The 22177-nt window shown below is 58.8% G+C and overlaps 2 protein-coding genes across 2 annotated transcripts in view; both read right to left on the bottom strand.

The window, feature by feature from the left end:
* Positions 1 to 7731: 7731 nt before the first annotated feature.
* Positions 7732 to 11508, bottom strand: LOC114203120 (heat shock transcription factor, X-linked-like). Its single transcript, XM_028096526.2, is given in 5 exon segments — positions 7732 to 8412; positions 9625 to 9857; positions 9860 to 10209; positions 10915 to 10985; positions 11437 to 11508. Coding segments are annotated over 5 exon segments (1407 nt in total).
* A 282-nt stretch (positions 11509 to 11790) lies between these two features.
* Positions 11791 to 22177, bottom strand: part of TMEM185A (transmembrane protein 185A) — a 34194-nt gene continuing 23807 nt past the window's right edge. The window contains exons 4-7 of the mRNA XM_028096525.2: positions 18452 to 18535; positions 15192 to 15368; positions 14536 to 14659; positions 11791 to 13436 (exon numbers count right to left, since the gene is read on the bottom strand). Of these exons, the coding sequence (XP_027952326.1) occupies positions 13192 to 13436; positions 14536 to 14659; positions 15192 to 15368; positions 18452 to 18535 (630 nt within the window). The 3' untranslated portion in view covers positions 11791 to 13191. The remainder of the gene's footprint in view (positions 13437 to 14535; positions 14660 to 15191; positions 15369 to 18451; positions 18536 to 22177) is intronic.

The following is a 22177-nucleotide window of genomic DNA, read 5'->3' on the forward strand; positions in this document are numbered from 1 at the left end:
CCCGATGCGGGGCTCGATCCCAGGACCCTGGGGTCATGACCTGAACCGAAGGCAGACGCTTCACCACTGAGCCACCCAGGCGCCCCTCCCTCACTTCCACAGTGACTTAGGTCAGCACCTGTCCCCGCCCCCCTCCCGTAAGGGTGTCTCCTACGTTTGTAAAACATTGGCCAGAGCTGGATTCCTCGGACAGGCTGCATTATTCCTCCCTGGGATGGCACCGACCGCCCATGTGACTTTGTGCATGTGTGTAATTTGCCTGCCTGAAGGTACACTCTTGTGCTGTAAGGTTCAGTGTGTTTTGACAAATGCATAATACCCTAGAGTCCCAATGCAGGATGATACAGAATGGTTTCACTGTCCTGAACTCTCCCCTGCCTTCACCTAGTTGGTCCTTCCTCCCTTCTCCCAAACCCGTGGCAGTTGCCGATCTTTTGAACCGGTTCTATAAGTTTGCCTTTTCCAGATGCCGTAGACCTGGAAGCATAGAGTATGCAGCCTTTCGGAATGATTTGTAACCATTTGAATCCTCTGTCTTCTTCTCTCAGGGAGTCAAGCTAAAGGTTGGTCACGTCTCTTCACCTTTTCGCAGAACAGACTTTTGTCTGCCCCGATTTTCTCTATTGTTTTTCTATTAGGAATTTTAGTGACAGGTAGTCTCCACACCCAGCGTGGGGCTGGAACGCACGGCTCCAAGACGAAGAGTCGCACGCTCCACCGACCGAGCCAGCCAGGGCCCCTCTTGGTTCTCTATTCTCTGTTTCATCTCCCCGCACTAGGTTCTCTCTTACTGCCTTCCTCGTGCTTGCTCCGTGTTCCCATTGCTCGTTCTATAGCGGGCCGATGCTGCAGGCTGGAGTTCGGGTTGCTTGGTTGGTTTGCTTGCTTGCTTGCTGGTCTCGGCGTGGGCCTTTACAGCTGTCAATGTCTCAGCGCCGCTGTTGCCCCATCCCATAAGCTTTGGCACGGTTGCTATAGTGGTTGTTCATTTCAACGCATTTTTCCGGTTTCCCTTTGTTTCCCCGGTGTGACCCATCGGTTACTGTTACGGCCCGAACTGCGGTCCGCACCGAATTCATAGGTTGCCGCCAGGCCCCCAGCACCTCACAGTGTGACTGTTGCTGGAGATAGGGCCTCTCAAGTGGTGACTGAGTTCAAAGGAAGCCCGTTAAAATGAGCTCTCATCCAGTACGGCTGGTGTCCTCAGGAAAGGAGTAGACCAGGACATAGGGAAGGAGACACCGGGGGCGGGGCGTGCACGCACGCAGGGGCGGCCGTGGGAAGGGGCAGCGAGAGGGCGGCCACCTGCAAGCCAGGGAGAGAGGCCGTCAGAAGCACCCAGGCCTCCGGCACCTGGATCGTGGACTCGCGGTCTTCAGAAGTGCGAGGAATCAACGTCGGTTGTTCAAGCCACGCAGTGTGTGGTCTTTTGCGGGGCCGACTGACACGGTTATCTGGGAACGCGCTGCTTGACCTCCACCTATTTGCAAGTCTCCCGCGTTGCCTTCTGTGATGCAGGACTACTCTCCTTCCTTTGTGGCCAGAGAACATGCCTCGTTGGATGTCAATCCTTTGGAATCCTCTTCGGTTTCTGGAGGGATGTGCTGTGGTCAGGCACGTGGACTTCCCTGGAGAGAGTGCACTGGAGAAGCCCCTTTAGGCTGTGGGTGGGGGGCGTTCTCCATAGCCGCCCTGAGATCCCGTTGTTTCCAGGGCCGTTCGAGTCTTCGGGTCCCTTGCTGAGCTTCCGGCCGGGCACTCTCTCCTTCACCGAAAGCGGGCTGTGTCGGCCGCCTCGGGCTGCTTAACGGGATGCCGCACACTGGGCGGCTTACCCAGCCCGCGTTCACGTCCTCACAGTTCTGGAGGCCAGAAGTCCCAGACCCAGGGCTCGGAAAACTTGTTTTCCGGTGACGGAAGGCCTCTCTCTCCCTGGGTGCAGAAGGCCGCCTTCTCGCTGTGTCCCTTCCCGTGGCCTCTTTTCTGTTCACCGATGGGGCGGGGGGAAGAGACAGAGAGAGAGAGAGAGAGAGAGAGAGGTCTCTGCTGTGTCTCCCTCTTCTTACAAGGACACTAGTGCCATCAGATTAGGGCTTATGACCCTTATGACCTCCTTTACCCTTAGTTAGCTCCCTAAGGGCCCTCTCTCCAAATGCAGGCCCATCAGGGCTTAGGGCGGCAGCGTATGAATTTGGAAAGAGCACACACGATTTGGTCCCTCACACGGGGTAGTGAAGTCTCCGGCTTCGACTGGAGAACCGTCCTCTTCTTCCTGCACTTCTGCCTGGCTTTGCATTGTTCACTTTGGGGCTCTGGTAGGGTTCTCAGGAGATCCCCCCGGCCTCCGCCCGCTGTTGGCTGGTGAGCAGCAGGCGTGGGAGCTGCCACCAGGGGAGACTCAGGGCTCCTCGGGCTCGGCGTGCACATAGCAGCCCTGGTACCTAGGCTCAACTGTCCCCATAGCCCCGCTCCAGCAGTGTTTGGGAGAGGGCCCTGGCTGTCCCCCGGTCCCCGGAAACGCCAAGGGGTCCTGCCCAGGTCTTCGGCTTCCCTCGGTGCCCTGGGGAGGCGGCATGCCCTTAGCCGTCGCTGCGCCGGCTCCTTCGGTGCTCTTGAGTCATCCCCCGTGCGGCGGACCATTCTGCGGCTCGTTGTCCTCACCGAGCAGACGGGCTGGGGCCCGTCCGGCTCAGCTGGGACCCAGCACATTTCTAGAACGTAGGCCGTGGACCAGTGAGAGCTCGGTCCGTTGAGTCTGTGGAGACTTCGTGCTGAGGGCTCGGGGGCCTCGTCCCATCTTGTGTGAGAACCGCAGGCCCCCAGCGAAGTGCGACAGCAGCTGAAGGGACGGCCTGGCACCCTGGGGCGACCAGCGGGGCGACAAGCTGCCCTGCCTCCTCATCAGGTGGCTGTGAGGGGATCGCCCAACCATCGTTGCCCCAAACAAACTGAGCGTTTCTTTTGAGTGAGGGCCCGCACCATGCAGGAGTGAGTGCATGGGGACCGTCGCTCCTACTTGGGACAGCAAGAAGGTGTGCAAACTTTTCAGCAAGCGCCCAGGCAAGACGTAAGCCCGACAAGCTCCGGCGCGGCGCTCCCGGTGAGCATTGATTCTGCCCTCCCCAGGAGTGCCAGTGAGGTGCCGCGCTGTTGGCCTATCTGCTGAGGAACTAAAGAGGCTGGCGGCCTCGGCTCCAAGGGGCGGGACAGAAGGCACCCCCCGCCCCCGCCGCCGCCTTCGGGGTGGGATCAGAGGCAGCTGTCCACAGAAGCCGGGCTGCAGCCTCCCCCCGGGGGAGAACGCCCCCCACGGGGCGCTCGGGAAGCTACTCCAGGCTCCTGTCTCCCCGGTGCCCCCGCCTCCCTTGTGCTCCTCATAGGCACTAAGGCAGGAGGACAGGGTCCCTAATGGGTGACAAGGTGACAAGTAAGAGGGCTGGCAGTGCAGGCTCACATCAGCCTGAGGCAGTGAGGGCAGCCCCGGCTGTGCGCCGAGCGCTCCGAGGGGCCCCTGACTCTCTTCGCGGCCCTCGGGAAGAAGGAAAGGCCGAGGCCCCCGCGCGCCTCCTTCCCTGGTGGTCTGGAGAGACGGTTTTCCTGGCCCCTCTTGTCCATAATGGCATGAGGTGGCCTCAGTTGTGGGAGAGGGGGTGGGCGAACACGTGAGCGGCCTGGGTCCGGGACCCCGTTTGTCCGGCTCTCCCCACGGAGAAGGCGGTGGACCGAGGAGGTGGGTTCCCGGCTGCCCTGTCCCCATCCACAGGGAGGTTCCTGGGCGGCTGGGGCTGCCTCTGGGCCGGGGCTGGGACAAAACCCGCGAGTCCCATCCTCCCGGTGGCCTGGGTCCCCACCCCCAAGCTGGACCCCTGGGCCATCACAGATGTCAGAGGTAGTGGAGAAGTTGGGGGTCTGCCGAAGAGCAGGTCGGACTTCTTTGCCAGGACCACTCTGGGCGCAAAGAGGCTCCTCTGCCGGGTTGGTGTGTGTGTGTGTGTGTGTGTTTGTGTGTGTGAGAGTGTGTGTGTATGTGTGTGTGTGTGTGTGTGTCTGTGTGTGTGTGTCTCAAGGGTCCCAGGGACGGGCCGGGGGCGGGGGAAGCACACTGGGCCCCGACCTCCGGGGGCCCGTCGGCGAGATCGGTCAGTGACCGCGTGGACCTCCCCTGCCCATCTCTGAGCTTCTGCCCCAGGCCGAAGGCTGTAGCCCGGGACCCGTCTCTGCGCCTTGTCACCGCGCCAGGGACCTTGCTTGTGCTGGAGGTGTGGACCAGGCTCTGGCTGTGGCTCTAATCAGCCCTGCCTGTCGGTCTGTAGAGCACGATTCGTTTTGGCGTCTTTGCTCATAAAGGTTCCCGCCGAACCCCGCCAACTTTCGTCCCCCGAGAGCTCGGCGCCAAGGCGCCGGCCGGCGTCAGTCACCAGAGGCAGAGCCCCGTTTGGTCCCAAAGCCTGACGTGGCTTGACTGCAAATCCAGCTGAAGAACTAAGAAGGTCAGAGCCGACGAACCTCCAGGATTCAGCCAAGAACAAAGGAACCAGGGTGTCCCCGGCCCCTGCGATGTAGCCGTTTCCTAAGAGCTGTTGGGCACTCACACTCTGCAGTAGCGTCCTCCTGTATTCGTAGGCGCCCTGGGACGTCTCCGAAATGGGTTCCTAACAGTGGCATTGATGCGTGGCGACCTGCACTTCCCACACTTGAACCTGCAGTGTCATCCTGTGGAGCGGACCTTTTCAGCTGGTTTGTGTATTTGGGAAGGGGAGGGTGAGGTCCTTCCTCCGGATCCCGCCTCGCAAACTGAGGCGTCCAGAGCCTCACGGTATCTGGTGGAAGCACGAGGCGGTCGGGCGAGGGGGGTGGGGGTGCGGGCCACACTCGGGGCCGGGGTCTGCGCTTGGAGGCCCTGTGGGCCCTGGGGCCTGGTCCTCCTTTGCGTGGGGCGCTGTGCTGGCCCCTGCAGGCCGTCCCGCCGCCTCCCTGGTCTCTGCCCCCCGGTTGGCAGGACCGTCCCCTCCCCCCTCCGCCCCGCTCCCCAGCGGGGACCTCGGGAATCTCTCCAGCCCTTGCCCTGTGTCCCCAGCTGGGGGATCGCCCTGGTGTGAGGGGTTGGCACTAGGTGAGGAGCGCTCTTCCTGGGGACTGAGCTGGGATTTCCACGGCTTTGCTCGGGAACGAGGTCTCAGCTGTTGGTGCCTCTCTCAGACAGCCCTCTCTGGGGTCGCTGCTTCACGTGCTGTCACAGAACCACGTGACAGCCCATGCCCTGCTTTGGGGCGACGACCCGGAGCACCCGGGCGGTCTCTCTGCACTGGTGACCCGGGTTTCACACGGTGGCTCTCGTGATGAGCGTGAACCTCAATCCTCCCCACGCGCCCCAGGGCACCCAGGCAGAAAACGGCCCGCATGGCTCCACAGGACACGCGCTCCGGGACGGATGATGACAGCACTTCTTTCCCCTGGGGTTGGCCGTTCAGTGGGGGAAAGGCTCCGGCTCCTCCCCGCTCCCGCCGTCACCGCTTGGCACCTTCACCCAAGGAGGGACAGAGAGAACGGGAGCCTAGCGGAGATGGTGGGGGCCCACTGAGGAACAGAGCTGACCCCAGCCCAGCAGGAAGGAGGCTTGGGCAGCGTTCTGTGGGACGTGAGCCCGCGGCCACCAGACCCGCCCGGCTCTACCACTTGGGCATCAAGGGTCCCATCTCTGGTACTTTGGAGCCCACTTCCCACGGCCCTCCTTACGCAGCCTTTGCTGTTCGAATCCATTCTCACTTTCCTAGATGCTCTCACCTAGGACGGTATCCTGGGCACAAAAGTTAAGATCCAGGGCGCGCCTGGGGGGCTCAGTCGACTGAGTGTCCGACTCTTGGTTTCCAGCCGGGGCATGAGCTCAGGGTCCTGGGATCCACCTGCGTCAGGTTCCGAGCCCAGCGTGGAGTCTGCGTGGGATTCCTTCCCCCTCCCTCCGCCTGCCCTTCAGCTCCTCCCCCAGCCCTCGCTTGCTCTCTCTCTCTCTCTCTCTCTCTCTCTCTCTCTCATAAATAAATAGAATCTTAAAAGAAAGTCAACTGCAGTGCTCTGGGCCTGCACGGCCCCTCCCCTGTTTCCCGGAGCACAGGTTGTTTCCAAGACTTTCTTTGGCCGTCTGGGCCCAGCCCATGGGAAGCCTTTCACGCTCAGTTCCCTCCTGGGCGAGCTGCGAGTGCTGCCTGCTGGCCCGGCCCAGGAGGGCTCGGGGCCAGCCCGTTGCCATCAGCAGCGTTAGGGCCGACAGGCAGACGTGACTGCGTGGTGTGAAGGAAGCGTGGGGCGGGTCTGCCCCTGGCGTCCCACGCAGTCTAGGCTTTGTGCGTAACGGCCACACGCTCTTTAGGGAGCGCGGACAGTGGAGGTGCCAGATGGGCACACCTGCCCCTTTCTGTAGAGATTTGCTGACGTCAGCAAGTTTCCCACGGGTTTGAGTCTATAGGAGCCGGTGGTGGTCCAAACAGTCTGGGCTTCGGGATCGGGAGGCATACGGAAGTCCGCGATACAGAGGGAAAACGACAAAGGCCGCTCTCAAGAGCTCGGGAGTTCCCAGGTTGATGACGCTTTGAAAGGGGAGGAGGCCCCGTTCGTGAGCGTCAGTTCATCAGGGAGCAGGCTGGCGCAGGCTAGATTTGGCGGCGGTCACCTGAGCGCTAGTCTCGGGGTGACGGGTGCCCCTGTTCCTCCGTCGCCGTGTGCTCATTCTCTTGCGGGCTCTCCCCCCTTCTCACGGGGCCCCCCCACCCGCTGTCCGGTGGAGAGTGGAGGAGAGCCGTGTCTCTTGTTCGGGTGGACGGCTGCTTTTCCCTCCGCCCGGCTTCGGAGCCCTTCCTGCGCTGTCTGTGCCCCTTTGGTGCTACGGTGAGAGCACGGATGCCCGAATGCCGGTGCTCCTTGAGAAAATCGCTCCTTAAAAGAGGCTCGGCGAGGACAGCGTGCATTCTATGGACGCTGGACACCCCAGCAACCAGAGGTTGCTTCTTCCCAAGTCGAAGCGTGGCACGCTTGACGTCTTTAGTTCCAAAGAGGAAGAGAAGGAACGGGAAGGAAAAGGGGGAATGTCACCAGCTCCTGTACCTGCAGGCGAGCCAACCATAAATCCTGTGGTCCGGACCCCAGCGAGCCCCCTCCGCACTGACAAGCTGTAGGACCCTGGCGGCAACTGTCCCCCCCCTCACCCGGGCGCTGGAGAACGGTCAGGGCCCCTTGTAGCCCTCTTACGAGGAGAGCCTGGACCTCTTCTCGTGGGTAAAGTGAAGGTCCTGTCACACAAGGGCCCCAGCACGACAGGGAAACGTGCCTGCTTGGCCGGGAAAACATCGCCATCGTGCTCACCAGGCCACCGATGCTCGGTTCTGGTACCCGTCAAGCGCCATAAAGAGCCTTGTTAACCACGGGATGCGGAGCCTCCGAGGGGCCCGACCGGGGGTCTCCTGGGCCCCTGTGTTCTGCCGGGAGGGGCGTTGTGCTTACTTCTTCACCACGCCAGCAGAAAGCGAGCGGAGGGCTAGCCAGCTGCTGAGAAAGAGACATTGCGGTGGCCACGAGCACTGGGTTCATCGCGGAGGCCACGGGCACGGGGGGTCATCGCGGAGGCCACGGGCACGGGGGGTTCATCGCCGAGGCCACGGGCATGGGGGTTCTTCAGAAAAGGGCTCCCTTTCTGAAACGTGTTATTGGCCTGCCTGTTTTCCGACGACAAGACCGCCCCTAGCTGCTGTAGTGTGTGCAGTGGGGGTACTCGGGGGGCCCGTCGGTAGGTGGCAGGTGTTTGGGGGAACAGCGGCCGTCCGGACAGCAGTGGAAGGGGTTTCGGGGGTGAGGAATCACAGTCCCGGGGGCGGCAGGTGCAGCAGCCCCGCCGGGCGCCCGGGGGTGGCACACGGGCAGCAGCCCGGCCCCGGGGAGCTGCGTGGTGGGCACGGGGAGCAGCACGGGGGGCCCGGCGGCCAGGCCCAGCAGCGGCCCGCAAGGGTGCACCTGCCCGGAAGGCAGGGGGAGACAGACCCAGGGGAACGGCGCTGCCTCGGCCCCGTCGGCCGCGAGGGTGATGGGCGCCTGGGCACCCTGGGGCCGGCCGACTGCCGCGGGGGGCTCTGTCAGGGTGGGCCTGGCCGCCGCCCCGAGCGTGGCCGGAGGGGCCGACTGGCTCCTGCCCCGGGCGGTGGGGCCGCCCCGCTGTCGGCTGCTCACCGGCTCCCGCTGGTCCCCAGCAGAGGACGGGACTCCCTCTGGGCGCGGGCTGGCTCTAGGTGCTGCCGGGGGGACGCCCGGGGCTTCGGGCTCGCTCTCCGTCTGCCTCGACGCGGATTTAACGCCCACTCTCCTCTTCATCCTCACCAGCAGGTGCGGGCAGTCTCTCTGACAGGAGGGGCCCCTGTAGAACTGTAACTGGGTGCAACATGGAAAGAGGAAAAGAAAGACCCCGTCACAACAGAGCTGACGGCAAGCGGCCACCAGATCGAGGCCCCTCCGCGGCCTCACCCAGCGGTCGGCCCCGAGGCCTCTTGCGAGAAGGTCACAGTCCCCACAGGAAGCCGCGCGCTCGCTTCCGCACCCTCAACGCTCCCTCGCTCAGGACTCCCACGGCACCCGTGGGCAAGGACTACAGGTGGCCGGCTGCGGTCAGCGTCCGAGTCCGAAGAGGGGGGGCGTGGAGTTTGCAGACGGGGCAGGAGATGCGGCGGCTTTCGGAGCCCACGGCGGCTGGCCGCAGAATCGCGCGCCATCCCCCCCCACCTCCCCCCCCCACTCCCCCCACCTCCCCCCGCACCCCCCCCACCCCAGCACCCCCCCCCCGGGGTGGGAGTCCCTGGCTCTGGGCCTCCAGGGGCCCGCTGAGCTGGGGAAGCACGCCCATTCGTTCAACCCTCGACATGCTTCCCAAAGTGCTTTTGGGGCTAGCACGGCCCCCAGACGCCCAGGGGACACTGCTGGCTCACCCAACGGGGCCCGCCCACCCGCCTCCGGGGACGGCTTAGAGCCGCGGGGTCACGCGTGCGCACACACAGCCCCTGCGGACGCGTGGTCCCCGCCCCCCGGGCCGCGGGGCAGGAGGGTCCAGTGATTCCCGGGCTTTATGGGGAGGCGCTGCACAGGCAGCCCTCCTTTGGGGGTGGACAGAACGATGCCTTCCCTTACATGTGCTGTGAAGCGGTGACCACGGCGAGTTTAGCTGATGCGCAGCATCTCACAGAGATACCCCAGCAAAAGAAGCTAACTCAAAGAAATAGGAAAAGGGGGCGAGGGTGGCAGGAGAAAGGAAGGAAAATAGGAAAAGATCCTTTCTTCCTTGTGAGGAGAACTCTTAGGACCCATTCTCCTACCCATTCCCGGTGCACCTTCCCCGCCCCCAAGTGTCAGCTGTGGTCAGCATGGGCTACAGAGCGTGTGTCCTTGAAGGAAACACCCCCGACACACTTGGCACCATCCTGAGCACTCTCCCCACGTTCAGTCTCAGTCGCTGTCACCAGCACCCAGAGGGGGACACGGGCACCCGACTCCCAAGAGGCGGTCCTGGGGGCTCCCGCCCCCCCCCAACCCCAGCACCCCAGAGCCTGGCAGCCCATGCCCCCCCGCAGGGGCGGGGGCGTCCACCGTTACCTTGCTCAGGACGTGGACGGGTGCCCCTCCGGTGAGAAAGTGGGTAAGGCCCACGGATGTGTGAACGTCCTGGCGCAGTTTGCTGAATCCATAGAGGTTGAGCTGGCGGACGAAACTCTTCATACCGTCCATTTCAAACACTTTGTTGGGGCCACCCCTCTCCAAGATCTCCCTCTGAAACAGCTGCTCGTTGACGCCTATCCAAGTGCCATCGTTGTCCCAGCAAATGGTGCAAACTGGTCGTTGTTGAGGATTTCCCACAGCTTCTTGGGGCGGGGCAGGCAGAGGAGATGGCCCGCCCCCACGGACTGGGCGTCCCGGGTGGTGCGGGGCCTTTTGAACAGAGGCTCTTGGGGCAAGGCTCGGAAAGCGTTTTCCTGGAGCAGCAGCCTGAAGCCAGGGTCCCCAGCGGACACCGGCTGGGCCAGCGTGGCGGCAGGGGTGGCTGGAGGAGCGCCGCTTTCCGAGCCCAGGGCGGGAGCCGTGGCTCCGGCGGGGAAGGGCAGCGGCGGGCGGCCCGGCGCCCGGCCCGGTCGGTGACTCTCCTCCTCGCCGGCCGTGCTCAGCGGCGGCGTGTCCTGCCTCCTGGAGACCCGGGAGTGCGGCCTGGCCCGCAGCACCCCTTGATAACAGTGCAGCTCGGGACACCACAGAGGGGCTCGGGTTACTTGGGGGTGACATCACAACACAGCCAGCCGGGTTGACCTGACAAAGGGCCAGGCACACGAGTGACCTGTCAGTGCGCCAACGTTCTGGTCACTCACGGTCCCTTCACCGGGACAGCGGACGCTCGCCTGCCGCGTTAAAGCAACACGCCAAACATTCGGGGCAAACCGCAAGCCGTCTTTGCGTCTTGCATCCCCCTCTCCCGGGCCCGGCCGACCCACACCGACGGGCCGCCTAAAGGAGGTCAGAGGTCATTCTCTGAGCCCGTGGGCCTCGAGAGCCCCGAACAAGATGCACGCTTTCAAGCCCGGAGCAAAGGCCCCGGGGGGCGGGCCGGGGCCGGGCAGGGGGGCTCTGGGGGGGGGGCGTCCCCGGTCCAGGGTGCGGGCCACATGGTCCTTTTAGCATTGTCCCAGCCAGGGCGCTGAGGTCCTACCCGGAGACCCTCCCAGTTCACCCACGCCCTGGGTCCCCAGAGGCCACATGGCCGACTGCTGCTTAGGGGACTGCGTTAGCCAGGTGTCCCACCGCCCCCTTGCAGAGCAAGGAGGAGGAGGAAGAGGAGGAGGAGGAGGAGGAGGAGGAGGAGCGGGAGCAGCGGGAGGAGGCCTTCTCCTTCCTTGCCTCTCGTCAGCCTGCACGCGGCCCCCTCCCCAGCCCGCCGCCGCCGCCTCCCGGGCTGACTCCCGGGCCCGCTGGGACAGGCCAGGAGCCGCTGGCCCCACACTGGCTTACTGTCCCTTCCTTGACCGACCACGGCAGGGACACCCGCCCCGGTCGGTGCCCAGGGCTTGAGCTCCGCCATCCTTCTTTGGGCTGTGGGGCTGGGAGCATCAGTGAGAGGCGGCCTTGCAGAGAAGCCTCTCTAGCACGTTCTCCCCACGTGCAGGGCCACCTCCCCCAAAGCACCCCCTCCCCAACTCCATTCTGGGCATGGAACTCGATGATCTTCCAGAGATTTCCATGAAGCAGAAATGCCTCCAAGCTTGAGGCTATTTTGTCTGAAAGAGAGTCTGTGGCCTTTGGCTCCCTGCAGGGCCTCGGTCCACCCCCAGGTACAAACCGTGGGCTGAAACGCCGCCTGCGTTGAGTGCCCGGTAAAATGCAGGCACAGCCAGGGCCGGCCAGACAGAAATCACAGGGTACTTTATGCAACTGGAAGCCGTACTCAGCCGCTGGTGTCACCGGGCAATGCCCCAGGACCACTAAAATGCCCATTGCGGGTTTAGACTGCCTTGGGCCTCGAGAATACTCTCGTAAGGCTCCTAAGCTGTCGCGGTGTTGGCAGGGTGTTCCCCAGCCACTGGTCGAGTCTCCAGGGTGTCCGTCTTTCCCTCCGCACTCTGTACGTTCAGGCTGTGGCCGAAGACTCATTAGAGATGTTCACCCACCCCCCCAGGCGCCTTGGCTGCCCGTGGCCAGTGGAGGGTGTTTTCATGCTGGCTGAGAGAGTTCCAGTGGCCCGGCCGACACCTAAAGTAAGATGCACACAGTACCATGGAAAAGGAGGAACCAGTTTATTGAACAGCTGCAGGGAGCAAAAATAGTGGATTGCGCTACATTTGTTACACACCAAGCAGGAAACGCTTTGCCATCCCGATGTCCTCCCCCCCGCCCCGCCCCGCCGGCCCGCAGGCTCGAGGCCGTGCCAGGTGGTCTTGTGTGTGCTGGACACCAGTTGAGCCCGGGTTAGACATGGCAGCAGCTGCCCGCGCTCAACCCTGCCCCCTTGTCCGGGGTGACAGCGTCAGGGCTCCTTTTCCCTCCTGGAACGAACGGCCCTTAGCCTGGAGCGTCTGCTTGCTTCTGCTTTGCCTCCTTGGGCCATGGCACTCCCAGTTCAAGGCCCGGGCCCAGCCGGCACGATTTCTGTTGCGGACAGACACGACGCCTCAGACCTTAACAAATCCACCCTTCCAGTGCCTGTTTCTAGTCTCAGCCACTTTGTCCAGTGTTTCCAGCTTCAGGTCACGCCCGGTGGTTGTCTGCCAGCCAGTGTTCCCAGGGTGCAGGAAAAGCCCCGAGCGTTTCTTGCTTCCTGTGGCTGTTCTGGCAGTGGCAGCCACGGTGTGTGTGGAGGATTCCAAGGGGGAAATGCTGATGTCCCATGAAGGCATGACAGCCCCGCACCCCGGGCACGACAGGTGTGCCCGCAGCATCTACGTCTGCAACAGAACACGTATGTCTCCAATACAAGCTCGTAAAAAAATACTTTAACAGAATATACTGTACAGAACTAGGATTTGACACGGTATATTACAAGGCTAAAAGATTTGTATAAATACTATACAGGCACAGAGTCACTCCATTAGAAAGGGCTCACCGAGGGGGCCGGGAACACCTGCCATCAGCATCGCCCGAAGAGAACTGACTCCCGCCGCCGGAACACAAACAGCAAGGACGGCGTGGGCACGCGCGGTGCCACCGCGGTGTAGCTACACTTCCTCCTGACTACGCCCCGACGGCAGACTCTAAGCTACGTGGTGAGGCCAGCCTGCTTCAGATAACGTTTCCAAAGAACACTTTTGATGGGAACTGTAGCACTTTGAAAACCAGTTCCTTCCCTGGCCTAATTAGCCACCCCTAACAGAGCCCAGCCAGCTCCTGAGGCACCCGGCCGGAGGAGGGGATCGCTCTCTCCTTCTCACACGCGCTGCCCCCATCATGCCCATAGCCGCTGACACCCACCCCCCCAGCCCACACTGCGCGTGCCCGTCCCCTGCCATGTGTGCGTCCGTCACGGTGAGTCACTGGTAGGTGTTGAGTGCAAACAAGGCATGAGATGGAAGTCCCCGGAGCCCCAGCTCCAGTCCCAGTTCCGGGTGGGGAAACAAAGAGGCAGAGGAGGCTAGGAGACAGCGAGCGTCCTGGTCCCCCTGCGTTCCGTTCCGGGGGTGGCGTCTAATCTGGCATTTCGATATTCAATTTGGGAGGCGGGAGGACGTATTTCCCAGGGCTCTGGGTGATAACCACCCTGGTCTTCTTCCGAAACATTGGAGCAATTTTAGGAGGTTCTGGAACTGGGGTTTCTTCTGTTTCCTCATTATCTTCATGATGGAGGTCATAGGAAATGTTTCCATATTCTCTCAAAAACGGGAAGATTTCAAGCAGAAACTGACAGAAATCCTTGCGAATCCCAAACCACCCTGAAAAGGAAGGACGTACTTTTTTAAACACTGGCCTCCACTGAATTCCTGTCACTTTACTTTCCTGATCATGAAGTTTTATTCGTACAACGTAATGCTTCACCCTGATGCCTCAGAAACGAAGGCCGCGCAAGGCCTGGACACCCACGAAGGGCAAGAAGAAAGGCCCTGCAAGCGGGCTGCTCAGACCAGCAGCGACCACAGGGCGCGCTGCAACCTTGCCGGAGTCAGGCAGCGGCTGCGGCACGGGTGCCCACCGGCACAGACCTCCCGGGCCCTCTGACGGAGGCTCCGGGGCACAGGCCTGCTCTAGCACCTCTCAGACGGGCGCCTGCGGCATCAAGGCCACGTCACCATACTGTGACATATGTGCCAAGTATGTCAACCAGAAAAGGGACTTCTGTCAGCATCTGGCAGCCACGCTGGTCCAGGCTGGCAGGCAGCCTGAGCTCCCGGGGCCCCCTCAACGCCACTTCTCTGGGGCCTGCTCCTGCTGTCTGTAGCACGGGACCGTCAGCTCAGTGCTGGCTCTCCCAGGGCACACCCCCCCCCCCCCACTGCCCAGCCTCCTGGCTTCCAGAATGGCACGCTCTGGCACTACCTGCAAAGAGGCTTACAGTCTAGTAAGGAAGGAACCGTTCTCAAAGATCGCTTCAAAACTGAATGTGCCATCGTGCAGGTGGGGAGGAGAGAGGGCAAGCAGGTCACCACTGACAAGCCACAGTGATGTCAGCAATGTCACTGGGGAGAGCCAGGAGGACACAGAACCGAAGAGCAGTCCCGGGGTTTGGTGGGTGACATGGATTTTTATCTAATCCTTGGGAGCCCCCGGGAAGCAGGGCTAAGAGGCTACCGACCACGCTCAGCCCTATGTCAGATGGCAGAGTGCACCATTAGGGAGGTCATGGTACAGGGCACGGAGAGCAAGGTTGACAGCACACCCTTCCCTTGGAAGGTTCCAGGTCTTCCTTGGGCGACCTCCTTAACTGGGACCCTCAGGCTCATCCTTTCACAGAGTGGGGCCGCACACGCGCGCGCGCACACACACACACACACACACACACACAGGTCAAGGGCTTCTGAAGTGCTGAGTACGTACAGTGGTTTCCTCCCTTCTGTCCAAATGTGGTTGCCATCAGAGTGATCAAGGAAAGCCAAAGAGGGACAAATATCGGGATGCAAGAGAACGCGTTGTGGCCGTCCAGTTTGTGAACCAACAGGATCTGAGGAAAGAGAAATAGCTGAAGTTCTATTGATAAAGCACCTGAGGATGGATAATGGCTGAGGTCAGTCCACCCTTCCCTTGTCAGGTCTCATAAGGGGGAAGGTCGGCTCCGCAGGAGACTAGAGAAACCCTCTACTCTGGGGGGAAGCGCGACGTAAACTCTCATATCCCTCTTTAGGACGAAGCAAAATCTGTCCACTTGGGAAGTTTCCACCACCAGGCTTGTTGTGGGAAGCTCCTGCTGGTGTTCGTTCTGAAGCGTCAACAGTGCCCAGTCTCTGATTCTGCACGGAACTCAATATGAAAACCCACCAACTCCCTCTTCCTAGATGTAGACCCATCAACATACACTGATGCATCACGGCTACGGAGACTCACTTCTCACCCCCTTCCGCAAAAGAAAGGACGCTCTAATTCTACCGTCACCCTCTCCATCCCTCCATCCTCTGCGGTGCTTCTTGAGGGCCGGCACAGGGAAGGGTGGGGTTCAGGGCCTGAAGACCTGAAGAGTTCTGCTCTCGAAAGCTTACCTCAAAAGTAAGGAGAGGCACGACGATGGTCATCCAGCTCAGTGCCATTGTTATGTGTGTCCTTCGCTGTTCTGCAATCACATCCATGGAACGCAGGAACAGGACAGACCACACGATGTAATAGAGGACCACCAGGCACAGAAAGGACATGAGAATCCACAGAGGGACACACACGACCTGAGGGAAGGAGACCAAAACGTCGGTCGGGTCTGTGCCCAGCACCTGAAGGCGGGCCTAGCCACGCCCTTGGCGGACGTCCGCAGCTAGGACGGCGCCAGCCACCCCCGCAGCCCAGCTCGGCGGCACTGAGGACGGCCCGGGGCTGCCGCCGCTCCGGGACATGCTCTGCCACGGGCCACGCTCCGGGTGGAGGGCCCAGCAGCTGCCCTTCTAAGGCAGGACCTCACTCGGCCCACACCGGGCTCTGCCCCAAGGGAACCAGGGCGGCCTGCGCCCCCCTGCATGCTTGCCCCACCTGACCCTGCCCCCCTGCCCCCCCCCACAGCTGTTTGCCTGCCCGGCCTGACGCTGTCCCCCACTCACGCGCGGGACACCAGGAGGGCTCTGCCGCCCGGTCCCTGCCACCTCGCCCAGGCGGCTTCCACGCCTGCGGCTGCCGTACCACGGACAGCTTGCTTCACTCCCACACGAGCGCACATGAGCCCCTGGGGCCTCCCCAGGCTTCCCTGCGCGGTCTTCCTCCCTCCTGCACTGCCCCTTGGATCCGTCTGGCATCCGTCTCGCTATCAAGCAGTAAATGGACTGTTTTCCCTTGGTGGACAGGTCTGTGACTTTTCACACACGCATGTGCAGAGCTGTGTATCCCCAGGCAGGACACAGGACAGCTGCTTTACCCCACAGGACTCCCTCGTGCGGTCCTTCACGGTGTCATACCCTCACCCCACCCCCAACGCCTGGCACCCACTGACCCATGCCCTCTCGCTACGCTTGGGTTGTTTCAAGAGCATCCCACGGCACCGCCGTCTGAGGCTGCCTTCTTCCCTCAAGCCACAGTGTCTGTGAGGCTCCCCGCCCCCTTGCTGCGGGTGACGACAGGCTGTTTCTTTTTATTGCCAAGTGGCATTCCAGAGGATGGATGCGCCACTGCCCGTGCGTCCAGCACCCGTGGAAGGAAACTGCAGTGCTTTCCCGCTTTTGGCTGTCCCGAATAAAGTTGCTACCAACACTCAGGCACGGGTTTTTGTCCGGCCCTACAGCACCATTCCTCTAGGGGACATACCCTGGATTGGCCCTGCTAAATCATGTATCAACTCCATGTTTAACTTGCCATGAAACGGCCAAACTGTTTTTCGGAGTGCCTCTACAACTCGGCATCCCCACCAGCGATGTGCAAGTGTCCCCGTCTCTCCCCACCCTCCCCTGCGCTCCGCTTCGTGTTTTAGCTCTGCCTTCTGATGAGCGTCATCTGGGACCTCATCCTGACCTTGATTTGCCCTTCCCTACTGGGTAATGATGTCCTGTCGTCCTGTCCGTGTGCTTATTTGCCATATGTATATCCTCTTTGTGAATTGTCTTTTCAAGTCTTCTGTCAATTTTAAAAATTAGGTTGTTTGTTTTATGAGTTTTGAGAGTTAAGATGTTTTGGATACAAGTGCTCGTTTGGACACGTGCTTTGTGAATATTTTCTTTTACTCTGTGGCCTTTTCATTCATTTCATTTCAATTCTGAGCTGCTTTTATGGGCCTTGTTGCTCGTGCCACTTGCAGGGACTCCTGATCTAACCCCAGGTTCCCAAAGATTTTCTCCTATGCTTTCTTCAGACAGTGCTTCGGTTTTCCAATTTGTTTTTAGAACTATGACTTGAGTTGGTGTGTGATTTTTAATCCTCTCAACTAGCCTGGAGTTCCTGATGGTAGGTTTTGCTGTACAATCTATGGAGGGTCTCTTCCCAGGGCCCCTCCTCATTTAGCAGCGCTCACTTAGCCACCCTCCCCCCGCCCTGGGTCATAGCAGCCTCCCTCGGTCTCTCCTGATCACTGTGAGAAGCATGCCATCAGACTGTTCCATCTGCTCACTGGGGCTGGAAAAACCTCTCTGCTCACCTACAAAAAACACTTATAATTCATCTTTTTTTTTTTTCCTGATTGCACCTTATACTAAAATGTTTGGTCTTACTTAGATTTCTTTCTTCCACATCACAACAGAAAATCCTGAACCCGATTACCTTTCTCCAGATACACCACCCTAAAGATGGAGGACAGGTACCCGAACATTTTGTATTATGACTGTTTTATCAAAGACTTTGGGCAGAGATGATGAGTTCTGCCTTTATTCATTATGGAGGTGACTATGTTCCCTTATTTGCTTCCCTGTCACCAAATGAATATTTTCTCTTTTTGCTATACTTGGTACTTTTTTTTTTTTAAGGTAAACCATGTTCATAACAGAAAATGTCTTATGTGCAAAAGTACACATCAAGCAGCGGTGGGAGTGGGGACCCAAAACCCCAGCGCGACCTCACCTCCCAGAGGCCACGCGCCCCATGTCGGTTCTCACCTGCCTTCTAGGCATTCATAGCAGGAAGTCCAAGCCCTACTGGCTTATCTGTAGCTTGCCATGAATATATAATGACATGTGTATGTACCTATACCCACCCCCCCTTCCCGCCCCCTTCTATCCAACTACACAGACGATTTCAACCAAACACCCAGGAACTGAAGCCACAGGTTCCAAGCAGGAGTGTACAGTGGCACAAGTTCTTTTTTTGAAAAGCAAGTTGGGAGTGCAGTCTGTCTTCCAAAATCTCAAGTTCCCACCCTCTGGCCCAGTAATACTGTCTCTGGAGTCCTTTCTAAGAAAATAATGAAAAAAATCAGGCAAAGATTTTTAGGCACAAAAATATATGTTACGTCATGATTTCTAATCACACTGGTATCAACTTCAATATTTGGAAGGGGATGTTTGGTAAATGCATTTGAAGAATATTGCATCAATTAAACTTTAAAAATTATGTTTATAAAGACCTTTTACTGCCAGGGGAAAATGCTCATGATGCATGAGGATGAGAGCGCAGTGCGCAAGACCGTGCGCGCAGCACAGGCTCGGCTACCTTCACGGAGCGGTAACACCCGGCCCAGGAAACCCCGCACACCGGCCGTGCCCTCTCCCAGTGGGTCACGGGAGACTATCATTCCATCACCTAAGCTTGTCTGTCTCTTCCAAGTTTTCTACAATGAACACAAATTACTTTTATAATTAAAAAAAGAAAAGTTTATTTAAGGATTTAAAAAGTTACATACAAGCCAGGGCCAGTGGATGATCTTGTCCAGTCTTAAGGCAATGAATATAAACTGCAGGATGTTGACAGAACACAGTATTTCTAACTAAAAATGAAGAGAAGAATCAGTTAAGCAAAGTAAAAGTTGTATTGAATACTGCAATTATTTGGTTAACACACTAAAAGGCAATGCAAATTATAATACGGGAAAAGTCTGATGAAGTTATACTAGGACCTCCTGATTTTCTGCCCCGGGGAGCGAAGCAACGCAGCGAACAGCAAGAAACGTGCCTGCCGGTCTCCTGCCCCGGCCCCTCTGCCTCGCGGCTGCCTGCCCTTTTTGCTCTACCAAACAACAGCTTCGTTTCCGGGCTCGCCGGGTAGAGGCAATCCGTGGCGGACAGCGCAAGTGTCCTTCCTGCCCCTACCCACAGACATCTCTATTCCATACCTGCACTTCTTTCTTGTACCCAGGACTCAGCTCTCCACCCCTTCCTTTCTGGCTCCTTGAGGACCTTGTCACATCAAGACATCAATTACAGATTCTTTACTGCATCGCTAACCTCTCCTGTTCCACTGATCCCTCCCAGAAGCACAGACACAAGTTCAACTCATTCCCATTAAACACAAAAGAGCCCCAAGACCAAATGAGCCCCTCCCTCCCTGGAGCCAGCGGCCGCTCCCAGCCCTAGCACTTTGTTACCATCCAGCTCTGTGAGACAGCACGTATGCTCCAGCCTGTGGCCTCCCCTGCCATTCCAAACTCCCAGCACTGCGATCCGGCCTCCAGCCCTGACCACTGGCAGCTGCTCTGTCAAGGTCGTCAGTAACCTCTACGGCATCAGACCACCTGTGTCAGCTCATCCTACGGGGCATCTGTGTGGCATCTCTTTCCAGGAGCCCGGCACAGTCTCGCCCTCCTCCTGGTGCTCTTGCAGCTCCTTTTCAGTCTCCTCCTCTCCTTGAACCCTGATGCCCCCCAGAGCCTTCAACTTGGTCTTCTGTCCCCACTAGAGAGACACGGACACAAACACACAGGCTTCCCCTCGCTGGCCCTGCCGTCTACCCAGCCCCAGCTTGGGTGGCCTCCTGCTGACTGTTTCACCCAGCTCTGTCTCTGACTGAGCCTTCCTGCTGTGGCCCAGACCCAGCTCTCCTAGAGATGCTTCAGCCAGAGCCAGTCCCAGACTGAGTCCATTAGCCCCTCACACCTTTACCCCGTCCCCCTCCCTTCCAGAGCCTCCCGCCTTGCTGTAAGGCACCGCGGCGGCCCAGGGACCCAAGCCACACCGCCAGCAAGCACCATCTACTCCTTTTCCCACTCTTGCACGCTCCGTCACCACGCCCTGTCCTCTCTACCAGCCCGACGACTACTGCCTCATCAGGCCTTTCTCTCTTCACCAGCCACCCCCCCAATGCCTCCAACAGCCCCCTGACTAACCTCCCAGCCTCTAGTCTGGAAGGCTCTCTGCTCCCAAACACCCCCCAGGCCGTCTTCCTTCTGGCAGCAGCACTCGCTACTCTTCCGCGGCTTGCCACTGCCTACAAAATGAAAATCACAGGAAGCCGTCTGATCTGGCCCAGAGCTTCCCCAGAGATCTCCGCTCACAGGGCATTTTGTGAGGGAGCAATTCTTTCCGAGGCCTCTGGGCTGAAAGAAATCCTTAACAGCTCCACTGGGTTAAGTAATTAGATCTAAATACTAAAATACTAAAAAAAATAAATAAATAACTCCCATAAATCAAAAGAAAAATATGATTTTTACTTCATTCCTAAATAACCACGACTAATTCCCACAAGGACGTGTGTGCCTGTTGGGTGCCACACCATTTCTTAAGACACTGCCATCCTCATCAGCTGTTCTCCAAACAGTTTTGCACAGAATGACCTTCTCCTCACAGCAACTGCCAACAACCCAGCTTCTTCTCCAATATCATCCAAACTAATGTAGGGTGACCTAATAATAAAACTGGAAACTACCTGGAGGTATCCCCACAGCTGGTTAGTATCATCGCTTTTCCCTCCAAAATGTCCAATATCCCATGGTGCCCTGGGAGTTCACTATGGCACCCTGTGGCAGCTCAGCGCATGCCTGAGAACTGAGGATCTGGCCCCTACTTGGCCCAGTTCCTCTCTACAGCCTTCCTTTCCCCCAACTCCCACCACTCTCTCCTTTCCACTTCATGCTCCGGGCAATTTTTTTTTATTGTGGTAAAATACACACAGCAGAAAACTTACCGTCTTAACTAACCATCTTTAGCTGTACAGCTCGGCGACAGCACTAAGTACATTCATACTGTTGCGCGACTGTCACCAACAGCCATCTCTAGAAGGCTTTGCCTCTTGCAAAACCGTGCTCCAGTCACATTGGAGTCACCAGAGTTCACTCAGCGTGACGGATTTTCTCCTGCCTCTACGCCTTTGTATGTGTGAGTCCCTCTGCCTGGAAAACATCATCCCCTACCCCACCTGCAGAGGGCGCCCTGGCAACCCCCACTCTTCCTTCATGTCTCTGTGCAAGCCTATCCCCAGGCACCCCCTAGCAAACGTAGTACTCTTCCTCCTGGGACATAAGCGCCAAGAGGGAGCTCGACTCTGGACATGGCGTTTCTTCCCCTAGGTAGGAACACCCAGTGTGACTACATGAACGACTTAGTTTTTGTAATTCTGCATTAGGAAAATATGGTTTCATGCCCAATGTAATCCTGGCCCTTGTATATACTTTTACTTTTTAAGAAACAAAGTTCCAAATTTCTACATGTATCTTAAACTTCCTCCTCAGTCCCTGTCCAGCCACATTTAGATGGCTCTCTCCGTGCTTTTCGATCTGGGCGACACGGCCCCTGCCCCAGGAAGAGGCTAGGAATGGTGCAGGGGTGCCCCCGGGTCTCTCACAAACTTATGGGGAGAGCCTCTCCACCAGCATTTAGTGGGCAGAGGTCCGGCAGAAGCGTCCCACAACGCATAAGACAGTCCTGTTCAACAAAACATTTCCCATCCCAAAGGCCAACAGCACATGTCCCTCCCCCACTGAGAAATGTTGAGCCAAATAGGGAATACCTGGAATGTGTGATCTCAGTGACTGTTTTATGTAAGCTTTCGCAAATCATTTTTAAAGCTTGGTTTTGCTTCATCTGCGCAGGTAATAGAGAAACCATGCAAAGCAACAGGTGGAAATGGTGCCTTTGACCAGCACAGAGATACAGAGTCGGGCGACGATGGAAAAGGAGTCCAGAGCTGGCATCAAAACCTGAGTTCGAGCACGTGAATTCAGGAGGCGACAGCATGGAAGTGGCAGCAGAGACAGGAAGTAAGCAAGATCATCCACAGTGTGGATCACAAGTATGCCCAAGTGAGGACAGAAAATGCCCAAGCCTAGAATCCTAAGCAGCAACAAAGGAGCCAAAGCAGAGGGGGGCCAGTCTAGTCAAAGGCCCAGGAGTGACGTGGCTGGTGGCCAAAAAAAAAGGACTGGAAGGGCCCACTGGATCTGGCCAGTGTCCTGGGAGTGGGGGAGCTGAGTGGGGAGCCAGAGGTCAGAAGGGCTCTGCTGGAGGGAGCCTTTCTGTGAACGAAGAGAAAGGCACAAGAGCCAGACAGAGGACTGAGAAGCTTTTGCTGCTGTCGTTTTGCTTTCTCTTTCAGATGTGAGAGCCCAGTGTTACCAGACAAGAGCGTGGATGGACGCAGGAACAAATGCTCAGAGGAACCGGAAGGGGTGAGGGTCTGCCTGCAGCGGGAAGGAGCA

The sequence above is a fragment of the Eumetopias jubatus genome, unplaced genomic scaffold, assembly GCF_037043125.1.
Source record: "Eumetopias jubatus isolate StellerSeaLion01/CBP00866 unplaced genomic scaffold, mEumJub1_p1.0 scaffold_11, whole genome shotgun sequence".
In the NCBI taxonomy this organism is placed as follows: Eukaryota; Metazoa; Chordata; class Mammalia; order Carnivora; family Otariidae; genus Eumetopias; species Eumetopias jubatus.